Source organism: Molothrus ater, chromosome 3 (assembly GCF_012460135.2).
Source record: "Molothrus ater isolate BHLD 08-10-18 breed brown headed cowbird chromosome 3, BPBGC_Mater_1.1, whole genome shotgun sequence".
NCBI classification, from domain to species: Eukaryota; Metazoa; Chordata; class Aves; order Passeriformes; family Icteridae; genus Molothrus; species Molothrus ater.
The window spans coordinates 21,058,820-21,082,524 of record NC_050480.2 but is presented as its reverse complement, the minus strand read 5'-3'; the positions used below and the strand labels follow the sequence as shown (position 1 = coordinate 21,082,524).

The 23,705-nt window shown below is 38.6% G+C and overlaps 1 protein-coding gene across 3 annotated transcripts in view; it reads left to right on the top strand.

Annotated features, from left to right (window-relative positions):
* Nucleotides 1–17,573, top strand: part of KCNK2 (potassium two pore domain channel subfamily K member 2) — a 127,102-nt gene extending 109,529 nt beyond the window's left edge. For all 3 annotated transcript variants that reach the window (XM_036380635.1, XM_036380634.1, XM_036380636.2), the window contains 2 exons: nucleotides 939–1,078; nucleotides 15,191–17,573. In XM_036380635.1, coding sequence (XP_036236528.1) covers nucleotides 939–1,078; nucleotides 15,191–15,508 — 458 coding nt within the window. In that variant the 3' untranslated portion in view covers nucleotides 15,509–17,573. The remainder of the gene's footprint in view (nucleotides 1–938; nucleotides 1,079–15,190) is intronic.
* The last annotated feature ends 6,132 nt before the right edge of the window (nucleotides 17,574–23,705 follow it).

The window sequence follows — 23,705 nt, the reverse complement described above, 5'->3', positions numbered from 1 at the left end:
CACATCAAACTTCTTCCAGCAGCCCAAACTAAAGTCTGGTTTTATTTGTTGTAACACAGCTGAATTACAAGTGTATGGCTTCTGTTTTATTGCATGGGGAGATGTGAAATGTGAGTAATTTGGTGTTGTCAGGAGCCCTGGATGAACATAACTTATTTTTGTGTGGAAATAAGACATCTGTTCCTTATAGCTGTATTATACCTGAAAGCTCTATTACAGACACCTTTGAAATTTATACTTTTTTATACTTTAACACTGAAAAGAAGTGACTGGTGCTAATCCCACTGGCAGTGGGATTCAAAAAACTTGCCTTCAGCAGACTTCTTTTATCCAGCCTTTTTTTGGGGGGGGAAAGGGGGGGCAGGGGTGGTATGATCAGTTCAACTCAAGTCCCTGCACTCTGGTTTCCTTCTGCAGAATAGAGAAGATAAATGTTTGCCTACCCACCAGGGACACTTGTTAATGCAGGTGCTGCTCTTTCTTTACTGAGGCTAAAGGTTTTATATAAGTATTGAGATGTTTTAAAGTTCTTGCAAAAACAGATTTCTCAGGATATGAACACATTGCATTCTTTGGAACAATACTTTAAACTCTGGTACAGCATCATTTTTTGGAGCAGGTGGCAAGTCATTTCATTCAAGCTGTCTTCAGTGACCTCTATCTTCAATGACAGTGTTTCAGAAGTTGAATCAGTTTGTGTTCATTCAATAGTTATTATGAATTGTTAACATTTTTTGTCTAAAATTTGCAAACTCTACATGTTACTGTTAAGAATGAGCTAATTTATATAATTTGTTCAAATTTTTAAAAATATTTTGCATGGGTAAAAATACAGAAGATGTAAGAAACTTAACTTTTTTCTAGGAAAATTAATTTAAAAACATCTTTGCATCTATTGCTATTAAGTGTGAATTAATTTTTACTGTATTGTTTTTCAGGGGGTTCAGATATTGAATACCTAGATTTTTACAAACCAGTGGTGTGGTTCTGGATCCTTGTTGGGCTGGCTTACTTTGCAGCTGTCCTCAGCATGATTGGAGATTGGCTAAGGGTCATATCAAAAAAGACAAAGGAAGAGGTAAGAATATTTTGAAAAGGGAAGAAATATTCCCTTTTAAAAACTTTGAATAGGAGCCAGGTGAGCTTATAGTTGCTTTTGCTCTTAGGGTGCATAAGTCAAAGCTGTTTGTTCATGAACTGTAATGCTGCAGCTCAAACTGCAGGAAACTAGGTAGCAGTCAATTTAAACATAGTGTTTTATTTTCATATGTCTGCATAGAAAATGAGATTAAATGTATTATTAAATTAAATGTATATGATTAGTTGCACTTGATTTATGTGGAAAAAAATCCTAAACTACTGTTCCAGGTAGTAGAATGTAGGCCTTAATTTTTCAGGTAAAAACAATTCTGTTTTGTTTCTATAAGTGATGCAGGTATGTAAAGACAGTACTTAAGTGGTTATATTTGAGATACCATGCTCTATAGTGGTAAGAAAATAAATTTTTCATATCATGCAAGGTATTGGAATGAATTGTTTAACTATCCCTGGGTGTATTTTACCATAATACCTTCCACGTAATTATTCAATATCTGTAGTCAATTATATTACTTTCAATTGAAATATGTTTTCACTTGTAAATTTCACTTGTTTTATCTTGTTTTCATTTGTATTTATAATCCCAATGATACAACTTTTTATGTTAAGTTTTGTCATTTAAGAAAATGTCCTTGTTTTGAAAATGTTTGAGTGTAAATAAAATTTCCTTCAATTGTAGTGTGCATAGTTCAGGTTTTACTGGAAGTCTGAGAAATTAATTTTGTTTGAAGTAACATATTATTTCCCTCTAATTTAGCTTGAGTTCTTTTGCACGCTTCAGTTGATTTATGCTACTCAAACATAAAAACTCTAATTTGTTTTTGATGGAATGAATATGTTGGCTACTGTGCAGTGGCCTGCTACTTACATTGTTCTGAATAGTTTTCTTAGCTGCAGGGCATGGCATCAATGCCTGGATGTATTCCTGGCAATCCTGGAGTTCCCAAAGCCTTTGCTCTGAAGGGTGGCTTTCCCCTACTTGCTTTCACTGGCTGCAGTCCCTCAGGGTGCCTGCCACCTTCTGAGCAGGAGCAGGGCAGCAGGCAGGAGGGTGGGAGCTGGGATCTTGCTTTTGTAAGGAATGTGGGGTGGGGAGCCCTTTTCCATTGCCCTTGCTGTGCTCGTGGTTACAGACAGCAGCGTGACAGGTCTGCTCTAAGTGCACTTTGAGCAGGCAATTCATAACCACTTAGCCCTGATGCAGAGGACAATATTTATTCAAACAGTTTCAGTTCAAGAGTGCCATCTTTTGCCACATGCTGTACATTTGAAAGGGTATTTATAACTTCCCTTCCACAATGAGCTCTGCTATCGCCCTCCACATTTGGGGAGCAGCAGGTATCATCGGAGTGTTCTCAACAGCTGACAGGATCACAGTTCTGTTTTCTAGAAAAGCACTGAGGCTGCCTTTAACAGCCAGCCTTACATGGCTGACTCTGGCTGCAGGGAACCAGTGCATCCCCTCAAATGCCTGTAACCTGCATGGTTGTATTTGGTTATTTTGAAATTCAGAATTAGGTTGGTCTAGCCCGTTTTCCCCTGAGCAATAGGAAGAAGTAGGAGAACACTGGCACAGGCTCCCCAGGGAAGAGGTCACAGCACCAAGCCTGCCAGAGTTCACAAAGCACTTGGATAATGCTCTCAGGCACACCTTGGAATTTTGTGCAGAACCAAGAGTTGGATTTCAATTATCCTTGTGGGTCCCTTTGAACTCAGGATATTCCATGACTCTAAGAGTGCTGTTTCCTCTGGGCAGTCTCCTGGTGTCTAACTCTTGTCAGCTTGGGGCATTTCCTAAGTTGTCTTTAGTTTCCCTGGGTTACTTGTGCCTGGATGTTTTGGAAAAGATGTGATGTGACTGAGACTTCAGACACTGTGACTTCAGACTATGCAAAAATATTCTCCAGGCTTGTTTTTGCTGTATTTTCTCAGACACTGATGACACATTTTAGTTCTTCACACTACTTCCTGGAATTAATCAGATCTTTAACCTCAGTTTTCTCATATTCTTTTCTGTCATCCAGACAGCATCTTACCCAGAGATCTTAGTATCTTGACTATATAGCTGAATATATAACACAAGGAGGCTTTAATCTTATAATGGTATTAATATATTAAGAATGTTTGAAATTTGTAGCTCTTTGTGAAGCTATTTCAATATAGACTAGTTCTGGAAAGGATTTAAAGACACATAAATTGAAGAAACTCAAGAATACCTCTAACACATCAAAAGCATTCCTATTTTTATCAGGGTAACCTCTTTGCCAGGTTATGCAGTGCAGTGCTGAGCTTTCTTTTCTCAGGCACTGGGAATGTGCAACCTAGTCCATCTTTTCATTCTTTCTCACCTTTATAGCCTAAACAAGCATATTCATTTTGTCTACAGCAAGGAAAGCTTCATTCTTCAGATGTATCAGAGTTCTCTTGGCTGAAGCAGGTATTGGGAATTCTGCTGTATACAAGTCTCATGTGTGTGAGGTTAGATTAAAGACAGACATAACATAATTGGTGCCATTTGTTCAATTAATGATATCTCTGATGGTCAGAAATCTCCCTCCCTACTTCTTAAGCCATTGCCCAGGCATGTGTGAGAATTCATAGCAGGAATAAAATGCTTTAGCAGTTTAAAATTCAATAGTTTTAACAATGGCAGAGGCCAGTTTGAGAATTTAATTATTATATACCTTAAGTTGTGGGGTAGTTAGAAAATACAAAAAAATATTCCATCTTCTATCCTGAAGATACTTTGTAGGAAGAAAGTAATATAAATAAATTGCATTTTGTTATAAGATTGGCTATAAGCATTTTACAAATATTCACTTTTATACAGGTTTCATTTTATGATAAAAACTGCTTAGCCCATTCTTGCTATCTTCCTGGGAAAATCTGAGTGAAGATGCTGAAGGAGTTTAGTGGAAATGCCGTTATCAACTCTCTTCTGTGCCAGCAGAAGCCAGATGAGACTGAATGTCTTGTCTTTTTTCCAGTTAAACCTAAATTTACAGTGGGCTGTTCCAGCTTCTATGGATGCAGATTATAGCACAGGAACCTCTCTAGAGTTCCAATATCCATGTGTGCAGTGAAAAAACCTAGTTCAAAGTATGGAGTGTATTTTTAAACTGTCAGTCCTTGGGGAAATAGCCCATTATACCTAAAAGTAGCCTTTAAAGTGGGAAACAATGCTATATATTAAAACCTATTGAGATAGAGAGTACATGAAAAAATCTACAGAACTGTGATCAGTGCACTCTGAAAGCTGAAGCATTTAAATATATTTCCTAGGAAATAGGATGCTGAAAACTTTCCTGAAAATTATGGGGATTGTTATGGGTATAAACAAATAAACCAGGTTTTGTATAGGACTTATATTCTCTTTCCTAGAAAACAGTAACATGTTTTAGATCCAGGAAGGAGCAGATCATTCAGTAGTGATCAATTGTGCTGGTTTCAGCAGTCTAAGTAGCAAAATCTAGAGAATGTTACCTGAGTCCAGAGTGAGACAGAGAGGTTGCAAGTGTTGTTCTTTACTTCCCCCCAACAACCAAAACTAGGTATCATCAGAGGTATATTTCTTTTGGTAGGCAGACCTAATCTCTTTTTTGCCTTTTCCTTTAGTCTAAAGTAAAAAGTAACAATAAATACCAGCATATTTAGGGCATGACGGGAAGTCCTCCTTATTCCAGAGAGGAACCATGCTGTTAATGGATATCACCTAAAATCTTTAGTTCTAGTCATATATTTTAAGGTAGTGGTGTTGTTATTAGAATCAGTTTACATAAGACTTTGAGGTAATAATGCATTTCACTGTTTCAACAAAATAAAACATCTATATTCTTTTCAGTACACTAGCAGGAAAGTTTGCCATATGCAAGTGGATCTGACACAAAAAAAAAAAAATCTGATCAGAACTGCACTAATGCACAAAACTGCTATATTTTGTTATTAAGATCCAGATATCCAGTATGTCAGTCAGTTGCTCTGGTGGCTTTTGTCTCCTGAAACACTCTGGAGAACTTTGAATGCATCAAATGGGGAGGAAAGTGAAAGACAAGTAGAGACAGAAGTGGGAGTTTTAGAAGGATAGATCTGGAAGCAGCTCATATAGTAAGATAGATGAAATGTCAGAAAGTCACTGGAACATGCTGTGAGCTGTAATCTTAAGTAGGCGATCTGTCTCTGAAGTTCAGCCTCAGCTATACTAGCTTGCCTTAAACTCCCTCCTCTTCATTATTCTCTACATTCTGATTACTCAGAGCACTTTTAAAGTCTTCTGATTTTAGTCTCTTTGAAAGGTAAATTTTCAGCAGGATTTTTTCCTTGTCATATTTTTTCTTTTACTTCTGTATGCCAAGCTTCTGAATTCCAGAATTTTCAGCAAAAAATGCCTACCCAACCAACATTCTTAGGCATTTGGGCTATAGATCCTGGAGGAGCCTGTTCCCTTTACTGTGTATCAGGAGTCCAGGTGACAGACTTATGTTAGATATGAGCTCAGGTTGGACAAATGATTTTTTCATGCTGCCGATCTGTCTTTAGAATTGAGCAACATGCAGCCAGCTTTAAAGGCCAAGCCTAAAATTTTATGAGAAGTAGAACATTCACTTCTTCTGGAAATTCAAGAGGCAGCTGCTATATTTGATATTTATAAACAAATTCAACAAATTTGACTCATCTGAATCATCATTCAGTTTAATCTTCTTGGCACCAGTGACAGAGCTGTCACTCAAATATGTCAAAACAGAATTAGACTTGTTATGATGATGCTGTGGAGGTTATTGCACTCCCTGTATTATTTCTTGCCTTTTTATTAGCTTTAGGTTGAAGGTGCTCACCCAGCATAAGGGACCCAGCAGAAAGAGAACTTGAGCTCATTTCTCATACCCCCCAAAGAGAGACCCTAGGTGTAGGCTTGTATGAATAAAAAAATGAAAAAAATTAGTGGACTCAAGTGAGAAACAGTTTTGAAGGGTTTTCACCCTCCAGGCAAACAGACTGTCCTCAGATGATGAGTAGTGAGGGTGTATGACCAAAAAGGAGGAAGAAGTTGTTCAGTTGTTCAATGAACTCTTGACCTGGCTCTCCCTATTTCAAGAAACAAAATCTGTTCACTTAGAAATGAAGATGGTAGAGAATAACTCTTTAGTCTGGTGATCAGAGTCACTTGCTGGTCCATTTTACATTGTTTCAAGTGAGACGACTCAGCTTCTGTTGAAGAAAACAACTATTTAGACTTTTCATATATCCACTCCCCCCAATCAACCAACCCTCCCACCTCCTGGCAAAAGAAAACAGACAAACAATCCAAAACATAAAAGAAAAACAGGCAAAACCATAAAAAAACCTCAAAACAAATTCCAACAAAACAAAAACCTAAAACCCTTACCAACCAAAACCGAAAAAACCAAACCAAACTGCAGCAGTTTTGCAAATTTTATATCCACAAGTTCACTGAATTGGTCAGGCTGATGTGATGGAAGTCTGTTCCTAGAAAGCACTGAATTGGAAATATTTATGGGAGACAAATACAGTGTCAAAGCTATGGTGTGCAAAGTTATTTTGCAATGCAGTGATTAATGAGGGTAACAATTCTAAGATGTGGAAGCAGGGATTAATCAAGTTTCTTTAGGAAAGTGGTGGTACTGCTGCAAATATTGTTAAAAGGAATATACTGGAAATGGTATACGCTAATATACTGGAAAACAGCCACTAGATTTGTGGTCTAAACTTCAGGAAGAATGCAGAGAGCTACAAAAACAGCAAAGGAAGCATCTGAAGAGAAATCTGTCTTGCATTAAGAGTTTTTTTTTTCCAGTACATCCAAGATGTGCAGAAAAGTCTATTTGGGAAGGAACAGCCATGTTTGAAAAGGTGATTGGTTTTAATGATTTCTATGAGATGGGAAGAAATATAAAAGCTTCCTACAGTCAAAACAACGGCATGTCTCTGGTTGAATTTGACTAGCAACAGGACAAAAAATTCAACCAAAACAAACCCAAAATAAAAGGTGGGAGTACAGTCTCTCTGCAGCCCAGAGTCTCAGGGATGTATAAAGAGTGGTTTTGGTGTAAGGAGGAGGTGGAAATGACTGGTCTGGTTCTGAATGAGATTTGTTCTCTTCCTTTCTATGAGTTTAGGTTATCCTGGTGATGTTCCTGAACCTGCCCTAGCAAGTCTGTAATACTGAGTTCCTATATTGATCAGTCTTTTAAAAGTCTGCTGTGGCAATGTGTGCAATAATGGATAGGAAAGAACATCTTGTTCTGAGAATTCCAGAAAAACTAAATAGCTGATGGCTTTTGACACTTTTTTGAGATCTTTCCTCATAGTTTTGTGTACTTTGGACATGTGATTCTTGCTTCACTTCAGATTCAGCACACACACAGATAACATCTCCACAGTTTTGCTGTGGTTATGTCTATATTTGTATCATGCCTCTTAGCTGGGCATACCAGGCACTTAGAGACTGCTGTTTTGTTACTGCATATTGAGTACCAAGTCCTGCTGGGGTGCTGATTACAGGAGATTTGCTGCCAAGGACACTTCCATGAGGAGCAGCATGGCCCAGGGCATGGGGACACTGTCAGTGTCTCTCATGGCAGCCCCTGTGCCTGGCCCTGCTCTCCCACAGTGTTCAGGGAAGAATTACTACAGTGAAGGCTGCAGGCAGCAAGGAAGTAAAGGCAAGAGCTATTGAATTTGCAAAAATAAAACTAGAGCAAGAGACTTATACTTCATAATAAGAGAAATTGATTAAAGAGAGATCAGTTATAACAATGGCATTTTTTGGAGTTAATTACCCATGAAGATTCCCAGAATATATATTATGATGATCTACATTGAGAAATCTTAAGTTTTGGAGATAAGATGTAATTGATCCTTTGTTACAGCAAAAAATGTATCTGTGGTTTACTTTATTGTGGTGCTGAAAATATTCCAGATTAAATATCACTGATATCTTCATGATTAATATTCCTGAAAACCTTACTTGTTTTTTTTTTAGGATAATCTCAGTGCTTGGACATTGTTAGGAAAATACTCCAGAACGTTACTAATGCTGAGTGTATGAATCTGATAGCTGTCTTGAGGATGAGTTCCCAGACAAAGCAAGTTCAGCAGAATGCCCTTGCAAGTAGGTGTGGTGACTCTGAGGAAAATGCTCTGCAATTGCAGATAAAAGGGACCAAAAAAGCTAAAGAATACTGCCTTTCACAAGGAATAGGTGCAGTTGTAATACTAGTGTTGAACAGCCAAAGTGGAGCTTTAATATTTCACACAAATATCACTCCAGATATTGACACTAGAGAGTTAAGAAATAAACAGCTCTTTCTGGGACTTGACCAACTAGTTAATATAATCATTCCTTATTACCAAGTAGAAATTAAAAGTTCTTTTTTGTGTTTGTTCTTTTTTAGCATATGTTTATAAGCTAAAAAAAGTCCAGTGAATTTATGAAACAATTGTTGTCTCTTTCCTCTGGGAGAAAGTTTAGGCAGTCTTTCAACTGCCTGTGGCTTGGGTTTCATTAAGCTTCTAGTACAGTTCTTAAAATGTTTGCTATTTCTGGCTGCAGCCAAGTCGTTGGCTGTATAGCACAGGCAGAGGAGACACACTGTTCCCCTGCACCACCTCAGGCTCAGCTGGTAGAGCTTTATGCAAACCTAAGTAGTTTCTTGTGGCTAATACAGGTGCATGTCATTCACTCTCACCAGGTTGATAGAGGGGTTGGATGGCTCTCTGAGGCAGCTGAAACCACTAAATAGAACTGATTTTTAAAGGAAAATTTCAACTTTTTTTTTTTTAATCTTTATCATTGGAAGTTAATAATAAAGCAGAACAATAGAGAGTGAGATAATCAGGCCCATAACTTGTCTACACTACTGAGACTACACACATGGAGATCTATAAAAAGACATATCTGATGGGCAATATTCAATAATAGCTTTGAGGAAATACCTAGCATAGTAGTCTTCATATTTATGGAAAAAACAAAAGGTGAAACAAAAGAACTGTGGTGACTCTTACTATATCTGCTTCTGTTTTGTAGGCATGATTTTTTAGGCTGTTTTTATTTTGTTGAATCAAACCGTGATAGAGGAAAAGGCCATTTCTTGCATCTGCCATCTGTTACATCTCCATAAAACATATTCCCCCAGCTGCCACCATAAATGTTCCTCCACAAATAAAATAATCAAAATTCATGGGGTCTCTGCATTCCCATTGGAGAATGTGGTTTATTTCATCCAAGACATCAGATGTGTTCATGGAAGTTATGTGGGTGAAACCAAACAATCATTGCTCACCAGAATGAACTCACAATCATTGCTTATTATGGGACTCAACAATCCAGTTTCTATCAGGAGAGTTTTGTTCCCAAAAATTTCTGACCACCATGGCTACAAAAATACAATTGTCTTTGTAATTGAAGCCTTACCCCAGAAGATGACAATTTCACAAAAGAGAGTCTTTTCCCCTCTGATATTTATCTGAAAAACAGAGGGATATGTATAGCAGTGAGTGGAACCAAAAAAGGCATCACTTCCTGCTTCATGTGTGCCATTCATCTTGAAGACCTGGTGAAGGAGAGCTGCCTGCCACAGAACTGAGGTCCTGATAGGATGGAGGCATAGAAGAGGGTGGTTCATCATACAACCTGGTGGACCTGGGAAAGCTCAGCATAGATATCTCATTAATGCCTGTGGTATTTCTTGCTTTTTGTGGCTGTTTACCTTTAAAGACAAGTAGAGCACACTCTTCTCTAAAAACCTCTCCACAGGTATTTTGGGTATGTACTAATTACACTATAATAGCAGAAATACTGAAAGCCAGATCATGAGGTTGGGAATTTTAGGTGGAATATAAATGACATTCCCTTCATATGCAGCAAATGCATAGGTTTCACTAAAATTTTTTGTGAAGCTTCTCTTTTTCTCTTCTGCACTCTGGTCTTCTCTAGCCTAAAGAAACTGAGGTGGTGAATAGAAATTTGTGTCAAGCAGCAACTTGCATGGGAAAAGGCAGCATATGCCTGCCCAGAACTGCAGAAAAGAGAGATGGTGGGTAGGAAACCCCTCTGATGCATTCAGGGATAAACCCACCCAGCAGCTGAGTTGTTAAACCCATCACCCCTCTCTGTACCCGCATTTTTTAAAGGAGCTTTGTGAACAATTCCTGCAAACACTGGCTGAATTTCCTGAGAGCTAAGACGAAATGTTATGCTCTGTATTCTGCTGCCTGCATAATTTGACATGTAATGCACTTTCTAGTTTTGTCTGAGTAGCATATCATAGAGAGGTTAATTGGATGTGTTATTTTTAAGTTGCAGGATAAAGTACACTGGAGAGGAAAAATGAAGCTATGAAAATTTGGAGAATGCATTAGGGAAAAATATGAGAAATTATATACTGGGCAACATCTAGATCATTAAGAATATCTGTAAGGAAGGGCACCTGTTTTTCACCTTAAAATGTAGTCAAATGGGTACCTCCAGCTCATCTACTTGCTTTTTAAATTCAGTTTTTTGGCTTGCACTAACATGCTCATCATAAAATGTATGAGCCCTGTATGCCAAAGGGAAACAACATAATGCTCAGCTATGACAGAAAAAGCTGCACACATTACTTTGAAATATATGTTTTCATTTTCTTGCATGACATATATATAATGCTATTTTTTTCATATTTTCTACTCAGTGGTATACCTCCTCCAGAGTATATCATAGCTTTCATGTCATATATCTGAGCTCCATCCAAGCAGGATATATTTCTTCCCCCTCTGTAAGCAGAAGTAGATTAACTGATTTTGCTGTGATGTTGGGGTTTTTCAAGAATATCCCTGTGACAGAGGAGGGAGCAGAACTAAGGCAAAGTTCAGTTAGGCAAATGCATTTGTCTTGGTCTATTTAAGGATGTCCTTAATTATGCTTTTGATTGTTTGTTTTCCTGCTAGAGCACAGATGTGGCTTAATTCAAAGTACAGATTACTTGTATATGGCTACATGACTTGTGCTTTCCAGACACTTAATAGGATGAGTGGTTTTCCTGAATGGTGGGAAGTTTTGCATGCATTAAGTATTTGGATAATTTTGTGAGTGTCCAGAAAGATTCTCAAACTCTTGACAAGTATAAGGAATTAGAGCAAATGTACTGAAGCATGAAGTAGGTGCTTCAGTATGTTGAAATGTTTTTTTAGTTTCAACAGTAGCATCCCCTTGGACGTTTTTGCTTTCTGGTTTATGCTGTTGGCCTTTATCCAAGTGCAGAGCTCGGCTGGACAGAAAGCTAAAACACAGTAGCAATGAAACTGCATAGGAACTTTTGACCCTACTAGAGATATTAACTGAGAGCCAGTTCTAGGACATTATTAATTTAGATGGATTTTGGCAGGGGTAGGTGGAGTGGTGGCTTAATGTCCATGTTTTCTAGTTCTGTCAAATTCAGTATCTGTCTTGAAGTTATATTGGTGATTATGCAGCCTGGGAACTGTTTGGTCATTCAGGAAGTTCATGCAGTAGTTCACTGATGTCTGCTTGTTTTTCACTACAAAGCCCCCCCAGAAACCCAGTAATGACTTTAACAAGAATGAGTAGAACACTCTCCACAAATGGTTCAGAGGTAGTTTCTCATTATATCCTGAACGAGTAAATGTGACATCTCCACCACAGGTAGACACATAAATTGGCACAGACATTTGGAGGTGTTACTGGAGATGACCTGTGGTATTTGAGATATCCTCATAGGGTTGTTGGATATGGTGCAGATCATATGGGATACCCTGGCAGTGGTAGCTGGAGGCCAGGTGACCTGGGCTGGGCAAGGAATTGGGTCAACACTGTTCATTTGTTGGAAAAGTTGTGGGTGTCGGTTTTTGGGGGTTGTTTTGGTTTTTTGATGTCTTTTTATTTTTAATTTTGTTTTGTTTTGTGGTGAAGTGTGCTGTGTGGAATACTTAGTTGTGTTACTATATACCATAATTCTCAAGAACTTGTTACTGAGACCTGTCTTCCCTGAAATCATAAGGCAGCAGGGTGCTGCTTCCTGCTTCTTAAATACATAATGCAGTTACTTGCTGTTGATGTTCAGCGTAGCTAGGTTGATACTCCTTGTGAAATATGTCTAACACCTTGCAGTCTAATTTGGATTTTGATGCGGAGAAAGTCAATTCAGGAGCTGGGATAGGGACCATGTCCCCATTACTAGTAGCATTTCTCTTCCCTGAAGGTTAAAGTGAGAAGCATCACCAAATTAGTGCTGCTTCTTGTATGGCTGAGTCAGGTGCTATCACTGTGACATGTTTTTCCTATTGCTTCTGAAATATTCTGTGACATTCAGCCTTATGTTAAGTATGTAGTTGTCAATAATTTCTGTGACTAAGAGGCCTTGTCCTCATGTCACACTGCCCCCAACTATGACAGCTGCAGAGTCTACAGAGCTGAGCTGTAATGAGGCAAGAGATCTGGAGAAAAGTAAATTTTTGATACAGTATGTAGGTATGCCAAGAATTTAATTTCTTTTCAGCAGCACAGGCAACTGGCATTTCAGTTGCTCTGCATGAGACATGTTTTGGTTGTCAGAGCCCAGATGAAGAGGAGCTGTAATGCAGTGTGTTAAAATGTCATAACCTAAGGAAAGAAAGAACCTGAACATATTACAGATATGTCCCTATGGATCAAGGAGGGATCAAATTATATAAGCAAGTTACTAATGTGCACTGGTAGTTAAAATGGCACATTTCTTTTCTTATCATCCTTTTCTTCCAACCCCGCTTGAGTCTGAAAGCTATGGAATTAAGAGTTTTATTTCAAAGAGGTAATATTTTTGAATGCATTTCAGTTCACAGGAAAAGAAAGGGCCAAAAGCCCTCCTTTGAGGCATGCATAGCTCAAATGGCACTGAACTCCTGGTTCCTATTGTGTTCCAATTCTCTCTGTTTTTCTACTAATGCATCTTGATTCCACTTAGCAATAGCATTAATAACAGCATGTTTCAATTTGTGTTTTCCTCCTACAATATTAATATAAACCAACATCACACCTTTGGTGTATGGGCAGGTAGAATTGTGTCCACCATGCTAGTGTTCCACACCACCTTAATTGGAATGAGCCCATGTCCAAAGGCGCATTTATTGATGGTCTTCAGCTGGCTGCATAAACTTGATTCCCCAAAGAAATCTCAGATATCCCAACAACTGCAATTTTAAGATTCTCTTGAAAACCTTGAATGCCCAAGAACAGCTTGCCCTTTGCAAGACAGGCCATCGCCAGGAACATTCTGAGCCTATCCTGGAGTTTATCACATAAACTTGCTTTCTTCAGAAGCAAGGCCAGTTGATTTTCTCTCCCGGACAAATATGAAATTACGTGGGGACTTAAAAAGAAAAAAGAAAAAACCTGAAATATTAATTTTAAATCCTGATAGCATCTCTTGAATGTGACCACATGCAATGCCAGATATGTGTGCCTGAGCAAAATACCTGGTCTGTTAAAGGCCTACACAACTAGTGAGGGGTATATATATTTATATATATACAATAAAAAGGAAACCTGTGTTCTGGCTTTTTGCTCCCCTTGACAGAGCCATTCTCCAGGACTAGGGCAACCTGCATTTAGTAAGGCTTAGAAAAAGGAAAAAAATGCCCCAGGGTTTGCACTGATAGTATTTATCATTTTTTTATTACTTGTTTGCTACAAGTAAAAAATGGAGCAGCTAAGATGTTTCAGCATTGCAGATTTCATTATTTTCAGATCTGAAGTTTAATGTGTCTGATCCTAGCTGCACAAATTAAATACTAATAATCATTCAGCTAGGTGAGTCCTCTGTGTATTGCAGATAAATACCCTTGTTTTAGAAAACAGACCTTTGTCCACATTTGTCATCTGTGTAATTCACTGAAGTAGAGATGAATGTAATAAAATGACCCTTGGGTAAAGAGATCATCTTGTTTTGTTTCTGGAGGGGGGAAAGTTTTCCTGAAACTCTGTCACTCCTGGATGAGCTTAATAATTTTTACCTTCATCATATTCCTGTTTTCCACTGCACTGCAAAGCATGAATAACCTTGTGGCTTTTTCTCTAATGGTTTGCCCCCTATATTTCTCTGCGTAAATTATTTTTTCATTTCTGTGTTCACCAAGTCAAAGTTTGCTTGCCAGTGATTCAAATTCTGGACTGGACAGTACCAATTAGACTATTTATGTGGGTTAAAGTCTCCTGGAATGCTTCACTTTTGGAGTTATGAGTAGTCTATATTCCCTGCGCTGTACCTTCCCAATATTAAACTGTTGAGGGAGAAGAGATTTAAAGAGAAACAATCTATTTCCTTTTGAGTTACAATGAGATAATATCAACAAAGGTGCCTCCCTTAGTTACCTATGTAACTTATTTAATGTAACACTGGTTTGACTGAAATACAAGTGCCAAAATATAAATAATAAATAAATGACAGGCCACAGTTTACCTCAGACTAGATCTGCTTAGTCTACCTTATGCCATATCTGAGGACAAATAAGGATGATTTGGGATTCAGGCCGGGAAGCAGACATGCCACTGAGGTGACTTTTAACTGTTGCTGTGTTGGTGCTATCTTTGAGCACGTACTGGAAAGAGGATGCAAACAGCCAATGGTTTCCTTTGAAAAAGCTTTTCTGCCTAAATTTAGAAAATTCTTTGCTGAGTCTCCCAAGGATCTTTCCAGAGACAGTGAAAGTGCTCATAAATAACCCCTCACCCTAGTAACAATACATAACACAGCCTGGATTGCTGGGATTTCAGCATCCCCTGACCAGCTGGGTATTGTGCAGCTGTCAAGCCTCTGCAGCTTCCCTGTGTTCCTGACTGCCTATGATAACAATAATAATAAAAAAAAAATCAGCAGAGAAGATTTTTGTGGTTTTGGAACTGTTGTTAACTCTTACTAGTGCAACATTTCTTCTTTAGCTGCTGTCAATAAAAGAGTGAGTCTTTGGCATGAGAAATTTGTGCCAGTGGCAGTGACAGCTCTTTGGCAGCCCTGCACTCTCTCCATGCTCCTGAAGATAAACAGTGTCTGAAGTCCTTGGTGCCATAATGCTTCCTTTCTATTGCTGATTTTTGCTGCAGGTTGGGGAGTTCAGAGCCCACGCTGCAGAGTGGACAGCCAACGTCACCGCCGAGTTCAAGGAGACTCGGAGGCGCCTGAGCGTGGAGATCTACGACAAGTTTCAGCGTGCCACCTCCATCAAAAGGAAGCTCTCTGCAGAACTTGCTGTCAACCACAACCAAGACCTGACCCCCTGCAAGAGAACACTGTCAGTGAACCACCTGACCAGCGAGAAGGACCTCTTGCCAGCTCTGACAAAGACGGACAGCATTTACATGAATGGTTTGACGCCGCACTGTGCAGCAGAAGAGATAGCCGTGATCGAGAACATTAAGTAGCCATGACTTTGGATCCCAGCCCTTGGGAAGCTCTTGGCTTAGACTAGCCATACACCTTTTTTTTCCACCCTGTCGATGACCAGTGCTAGCAGCATTTTATATGTGTGCATGAGTTCCACAGAAAAACTCCAGTCCCGAGCTACCATCGCATCTCTTCAGAGACACATAGATGAATGGCACTGCTGTTTCCGAAAGATGCTGGAACAAGCAATGTTTTCTGCCTTTATCTGCCCAGACTGTTTTTCACTTTTAATGTGCCATATGGCCTCACGAATGAATCTCACTTGTTTATGATAACAATGTAGCTTTGAGGGATCAGTCCTTAAAATTTCAGGGTCTACCTTACTGAGCCTAGGAATGGACAATTTCTGGACTACAACACATTTGTAAATGGCAAGAAATTCTTATGCAGCCTTTTACCTAAGAAATTTTGGTCAGTGCCTTATCTTTTGAAGAACCAGAACCTCTACAGTTCCTGTACGACTTTTGTTTGTTTGGGTTTTTTGCATGAGAAGTGTATTTCATTTAAGCCTTTTGTTCTTCTTGAAATGGTGGTGTTTCAAAGGTGTCTGTTGTGAAGATACCAACCAGCATGAATGAATGCCAAAACTCAACAATCATCAATTGATGTTGTTAGCTCCAAATTTAAAGGCACTGCAGTTTCAGAAGTTGCAAACCTGTCCCCCAGAAGCATTTTGTTTTACTCAGGTCCAGCTGATACTCGTTCATGCTGACTTGTAGGATTTGCAGACCCTTTTCAGGTCTTAGTTTTCCAAGGAGTGTTCAGCAGTTTTTCTCTGCATCAGATGTACCAAAAAATCTGCAGCTTATCTATCACTAAATCATTTAGTAGATGACAAGAGCAAGTAAAAATTACTGTTTTGATGAGAGGCAGGGGGAGGCTTTAAATTGCTGTGTTCTAATAATCACATCCAAAAAAACAATGTAGAAGAATACAGCTATTTTTAATAAACATAAACCTTCTGCCAGATATTTGGTATGAAAAGGATTCTTAATTTCCTTTTTAAGCCAAGTCACCCCAGAGGCTCCATGATATTTTACCCAGGAATCCTGGTGGAGTGCTTTCCTGAATGTCACATGGGCTGCCTGTGCCAGAGCTGTGGCTAACGTGGGAATGCAATTGAAACTGGTATCACTGTGACTTTCTACATTTCAAATAGAAATGGCTCTGAATAGCAATGCAGGCATGAAGAAGAGCTGATAAATAGCACAATCTGAATACCGATGATTGTTCAGACAGGATAGGCTGACAAGAAGCAGCTCTAAACCAGACTGTGGGTTTTCTTTATTGGTTTTAAGAAAACACATTAATTTTGTACCTTCTGTTTTGCTTATAGGTTGTACATAAGATTCAGAAGAAATGCAGGATGGAATGGATAATTTTGCATTTTTTTCCTTATGTTTAGTCTATTGTAATCTGGCTGTACATAAAATGAATAGAACAGGCCTTAAAGAAAAATTTAGGCTCTGTAAATTAAAAAAGAATGGGACTTTGCTGATTGGGCATGATTCAAGTGGCAAATCTTACAGCATCTCTGACCATTAGATAACATACAAGATATGAATGTTCATGTTTTTTGGATGCTTAGCTTGTTTTCTAATAAATATAAGTTAATATGTACATTCAGTGTAAATATCAGTCAATTAACATTTACAGAGAGTACGCTTTTAAAACTAAGAAAGTTCCATGACACAGCACCGAGCAATGCTCTTATAACAAAGACCCTTGTCTCCCCAGCACAGTGTTCTGAATGTCCACATGGCAAGGGTTCCTTTTGCCATGTATAAACTGTGAATTGTAATGAAAAAATAAAGTTTTTAATTAAAATAAGTTTTCCTGAATCTCCTGCTTGCTACAACTGGAATGCTAAGGAATAATTTGTGAAACTGATTTTTATGCTTTCATTGGTTACAGAGTATAGCAGTTTGCCACCTGCTTTAATTTAAGCTGGTTTAGCAATAAAGGCTTGACTTACCCAGCACAGAAATTACTATTTTTTTTCCTTGATATTAAAAAATATGCTCTTTGGTTGCCATACCTTAAGTTGTGTTTCTTGCTATTTTGTTTCAACAACTCATCAGGATTCCCTTTCTTCCGTCATGTGCTCCAGAGCTTCTGGCAGTTGCTCCATCCTTGCCCTGGGGAAGGTGCAGGGGCTCTGCCCCTCTGTGCTGCTGGCTCTCCTTTGGCTGCTGGTGCCTTTCTGCAGAGGGTGTGAACAAGCACCTCTAAGGACAGCAGCCTTTCAACTGCAGCAGTTTTCTCTACAGTCAATATTTTCCAGGGGCCTCTTTAATTAGGTCTTGGCTAAGGGAATGAGAGCCCACACCAGCCTGGTGGTAAGTGAGGAAGACTGGGGTTTTTGTATTGTTTCAATCTGATGTGTGTGGGGTGTGTTTTAATGCCTTTTGGAACTGATTTTTCAGAAAGGGACAGGCAATGTTCAAAGTTTGTCCTTGATTCCCTGAGATATCTTAGGTTAAAGCCTTGTTTCCTATTACCAACCTCTAACCAGCTTGTTTCCAGTTACCAGCCTATGAAGTGCTGGGCTTTGTAGTTTCTTTCATTTTAAAGGGTCTCAGGACCTGCTGAAAAGACCATATGTTTTGGAGGTCCTGTGGCAATGTATGAGATACAAGCATGGATACTTAAACCCATTCAGGTTTTATTTGCTTTGACTTTTAAATAGATCTCTGGGAAAGGAATCCCTGTTAATTTATATATATTTATTGTTTCACTTTTGTAACAGATCTAAATTATCCTCCCTTATCAAAATTGATTTACCTGTAGGGAGCAAAGCATAAATAAATAAAATCCTTTATTTGGAAGTTTAATAATTGAAGGAGAGAAGATACCACAGTCCAGATGGTATAGGTAGGTAGAGTTATCATGATCCTAACATGTCCAGTGTCATTAAAGTTATTGGAAAATCTTTTCTCTCCACATACAGTGATAGACCACAAAGTCTGAGGATGGCTCAGTTAATTTATAACACTTGATGAACTCAAAGGTTTTTCTCTTTATTCCCATAAGAGCAGATTTTTGTATTAAAAACTCTTCTTTCTTGCCTCAGGAACTTTTGCAAAGCTCATTTTCCCTTCCAAATATGGAGCTACCTAAGCATGAATTAGGATCCATTTGTACCTTCTTTTCTGTCACCCATACACGGAAACATTTCAGACTGCTAATATGCTTGGTACTTAAGCAAGCTTGTGAAAATGGTAAGGGGCTGTTTTCTTTAATACTGAAAAGAACAAATAAAGGCATTGAAAAATACCTTCTGGACGAGAGACAAATTGTGGCACATATGAATCTATAAAGACATGTGCCACCTAACAGCACAATTTATTTCTCAGTATTACAGTAAACACTTCATTAAAAAAACCAATTTGAAATCTCTTGAAGTGGTAGCTAGAGGTGATCTGTATTGTTTACTGTTGGCTGCGGTAATCTTGTAAGTTTTTTTGTGTTTTTTGGTGTGCTGTACCTGATAAAGTGTCTATGTTGATGAAACCCTCAATTTTTGGGTAGCCCTGCATGAGAGCCAGGGAGATCAAGCTGCAGAGAATTTGTGCCATGCCCCATTCTTGCTTGAGTGCCTGGCAAAAACTTTCTTCAGCATCCCCTCTACGTGCTTTGTAGCCCCAAGCTGCCTCTCCCCCTTTTTCTGATATTGTGGGAGCCTTGAGGTGCCACTGTCAGAGCAGTGAAAAGCATGGAAGGATCAAGCCCAGAAGCTTGCAGAATCTCATGAGCATCCCAGCCATGGCTCCCTCTCTCTCTCTCCACCTCTTCCTGATTCCCTGGAAGGGAAGCTTGAGGGTAACAGAAATCCACAGAAAAGCTAAACCTCTAAAGTTCCCACCCTTGACATGAGGTGGACCTACCTTAGGTCACACTCTGAGACCCAGATGGCAGATCTGAACATTTGTTTGGAGTTCTTCCTCCTCCAGCATTATTCCTACAACAATGACCTCTAAAGAGGAGCACAACACACCCTGCAGAAGAACAACAAAGGAGGCTGCTCTATTTTCAAAAGCAAAGTCAAATCTACATGCCCATCAAAAGTGGATGTACATTTATAACTAATTCTTGGGAAGGAGATTTTCCTGACAGGGAAACTACCTGCAGTGTTGAAATACAGCAGAAATGCTTCTAATAAATTCCTGTCATACAGTTCTGTGATAATTAACTTTTCTTTCCTACCCTGCAGTACTGTTTGAAAGGATTTTATACATATGGAGAAATACACATTTTGCATGACTTCCACAGTTAATTATTTCATCACTAATTTTTTTTTAATTTCTGTTGCCCTGCATATTTAAATGAACAACATAACCTTATAGTGAATAAAGTACTCCTTTTGGGGAAAGTAGACAAGATGCTGATTTAGTGTTATTGGAAATAACAAGCTGTTGAACTACATGGAAATTAAAAATGTCAGCTTTTTCGTTTGAGCAAGCGCTCTCTGCTTTGCCAAATTATTGTTACAATTGTAAAGAGCCTTTGTGAGAATCAATAGGTATAGTTTTATTGCACTTGGAAAACTTGAGTTTTTCAATTTTAGGCCATTGTTTATCATGCTTTTATGAATTTCCAGAGGAATATATTGAATAGGCTTGTAAACAAGTACATTACTTATTGTAGAACAAGAAGTCTCCTTCATGCATAACAACTGATATAGTAGCATATGCAGCTTTATGTTCTGGACCCAGATATATTTGTGCCTTTAATATGTATTGACATTGTTGCATCTTAAATTGTCTAAAAAACCCATTTTGGTATAATGACTATAATTTCATGTAAACTCAGTGATTTGAAAATATAGCTCAATTTTCAGTCAGTATCTTAGAAAATCAATAAACTTCAAAACTTTTTACAAATTATAGCAGTCTATCAGCACTGGTGATATAATGAATAATATCTTATTGATTGCCTGTTTTAGTTATTTCTGAATATTAGCTGTTTTCCTACCACAGTTGCTGGACACAGATAATTATGAAGAAAGCAACTCATCTCCATGGTTTGTGATCAATACACTATGACTGGTCTGCTGGTATGAGAATTCTTAGTGGTTAAAAACTAAGATATTCTGTTCTGCCTGCACTGTTACTAATTATTAGTAGTAGCATTCATTAAATTCTCTGGCTGCACTGATTTTTCTGGGAATGTCACAAGAGTGTTTATACAGACCTCTCTAGTTTGACTTTGGCAAACAAATGTACTTAGTGAGAAACTGCTTTAGAAGACTGTGTTAATTCAATTGTTAATAATAACTAATTCTCAAGACTAATTATATGCAGCCAGATCTTCATCCTCCAGGGAAAGGCATATAACACATGTATAATAGAGATGCTGATGGGAATATACTATTTGTCTTTAGCAATAAATAACAATATTCTTCAGAAGATAATCAACAGCCTGAAATGAGTCCTTAAACAGCAGTTTAGTGTTGGCTCCATTTTTTTTTTCTTTCACTATTAATTTGATCCTTCAAATTAAACAGGGTGTTCTGAGAAATTTTGCTGAAGCAATACACTTGCTGTGAAAGATGTATTTTAGTCTTGTTTGGCTCAGGGGATACTGAGACTAACCTTGCTGAGTGACTAGAAAAGTGAACATATATATTGAAAACTTTCTTATGGGAACATGAGAGAATACATCACTCTACTGCTGATTTTGACTTTTATACCAGTGACAGGTCTGCTTCTGTTTTGTGTGGATTTTGCTTTTTCTGCAAAATTACAGAATTCAGTATTCAGGCATTCAAGCATGCAAAGCCCACTAGATCTGGAATGAAATGGGATAAAGAGAGGTTATGCTTTAACTATCCCAGCTGTAGTTAGCATATCCTTCTCTGTAATGTATTGGCATTCAGAACCATTTGTCATCTTGCTTGTTCTGTTACAGAAGAGAAGGAATTTACAGATTTGAAGGCATCATGTTGCACATTTGGACAGCATAATAGTCCAAGAGTTGCAGGCTGGGCCCTTCTGAACTGCAGACTGATAAGTCACAAAGTCTGAATGCTTTTTTAATAGAGAATACCACAGTGGCTTGTAGCAAAAAGAAGCATAAAAAATTAGGCTCTGCTGTGAGAAGTGAAAGTGGGAGTAACGTGTCACATACCATTGTACTTCATAAAGTGGAGGTGGTACAGACACAAAGACCTTTTCACTTCTCAGTATCCTCAGGGACTGTCAGCAGAGAGTCAGAGTGCAGCCTGCATTATATCACTGTGCTTTTCCTCTTCCCAAGCTCTGAAGGTGCCCCAGCTGTAGAGGCACTGTACCCACTGTACCTTCCTGAGTCCCTCTTGGCTGGCAGTGGTGGGGTAGCTTCACTTTCTCTTGCTCGTGCAGCACAGGTGGAGTAAGAAGAGATGGGTTGGGCTGTTGTAGGAAAAACTTCTTGTCCTTTGGAAAGAGGCAGGACACACCTGAACGCTGGACCAATTTCACTTTCGCTAACATGAAGTCCTTAAAACTGTTTTATCTAGAGAAATGTTTTGGAAAAAATGGATTCCTATTTGCTCTATCAAGATCAGAGCAGAGGCTGCAGTTTTGTTTTATCACTGCAGCTGCATGCTGCTTTTGAGCTTGGCTTGTCTCTAAATGAGCAAGACTAGCACAGCATTAGCACTGGAAGTGGTTTCTGCTTGTGTAGGCAGAAACTACAAGAAAGTCATTCCTTAAGAGTTAGAAATTAAAACATTCCTCCAAATTCAAGCTGCTGATTGATGATCATGGAATCAGGTTTAGAAAAGAAACTTTTATTGTCAGTATAGAAGGGCTGCATTTGCACATTGCTCCATACTTACTGTCCTTTAACAGAGCTGCCTGCTCCAAGAGTAAAGGACAATGGAGAATATGTAAAGCCTTTAACTACAGAGCACACCATAAACCTTTAATCTTTTCTGTTACAAATCCAAAGACAGTTTCCTGCCCAGAAAAAGGAGAGTGCAGAAACCTACCACTAGCTACAAAGATAAGGCAGACTATTTTCCTTTTATTATTTTACTTGTTGTTTCTGTTTGTCTGTGGGCTAGAGTTAAAAGACTTCATAAATTTTAATGTGGCATCCAGCATATTAAATGTAACTCGTTGAAGCAAATTTCTGTTCTGTTTGCCTCTGGTTTGCACATTTTTGTCCTATTAGAAGTTAAAAAAAATTCTCCAGGGTAGGTGAAAAAGGGCTATTTGTGTGAGAAATGCTTAGGAAGAAATAAGCATCTGACTAGTGTTTTCCCAATTAATGTGGCAGAAATTAAAAAAAAAAAAGTATGTTATTGCGGAGACCATGGCATGACATGATCATGTGCAGACCAGCATGGGGCTGCCATGCCCTGCAGTACCTCAGGGAGCTGTTGGAATTGCATGCAACAAGCATAAAGCTGCTCTCCTACCTCTTCCAGCTTGTCTGCCTGTCAGTTTAGTAATTTAGCAGCAAAAAAAACCCTTTTGAAGCCAGTTAGAAGAAGAGGAAGACAGGGGATGCTAACCTGAACAATGGGGACAGCTGTGGTGATTATATCAAGTTCTCAAGTGTCCTTTTCTCCACCTGAGCTATTTGGGAGCTGTGTGAGAGACATACCTTCACAACTGAAGTGCTGTCTCATCTCTGCAGATATATAGCTTGGGTTTGAAACTGTCTGTAAGCCTCCACTAACTCAGAAATAAAGAAACTAAAATTGATTTCAAAGAAATAATAGGAATTTTTTGGAGACAGTTATTATCTCGGGGGCTTTTGATGGTCTGTCTGTATTTGAGCTATACCTGAGGCAAGGGATTATTACAAACTGGCATGAGAAATCAGGGTACTCTAAAGTCAGGTCCTTTACACCTGACTTTGTAGTCCTTTGACATCTTAGAGATAATGATAAAAATTAGAATTAAAAATCACCAGCCTAAAAATTCCTTACAAAAATCCCTAAACAACAAAACCCAAAACCAAAACAGTTCAACAACGGCAAATTCATTCTTTCCTCAGTATTTTCCAGCAATATCCCTCCATCCTAATGTGACTTTTTCCATCTTTCCCTTTTCCCCATTTTATTTTACACTTTTTGTGTTGTTGAGCAGTCAGAGAGGAATTTGAGAGTTAGGTTTGTGTACTCTATTCCAGTTTGGAGCTTACTCAGGGAGCAGAAAGATTGACTTTTTTTAGCATAGGTAA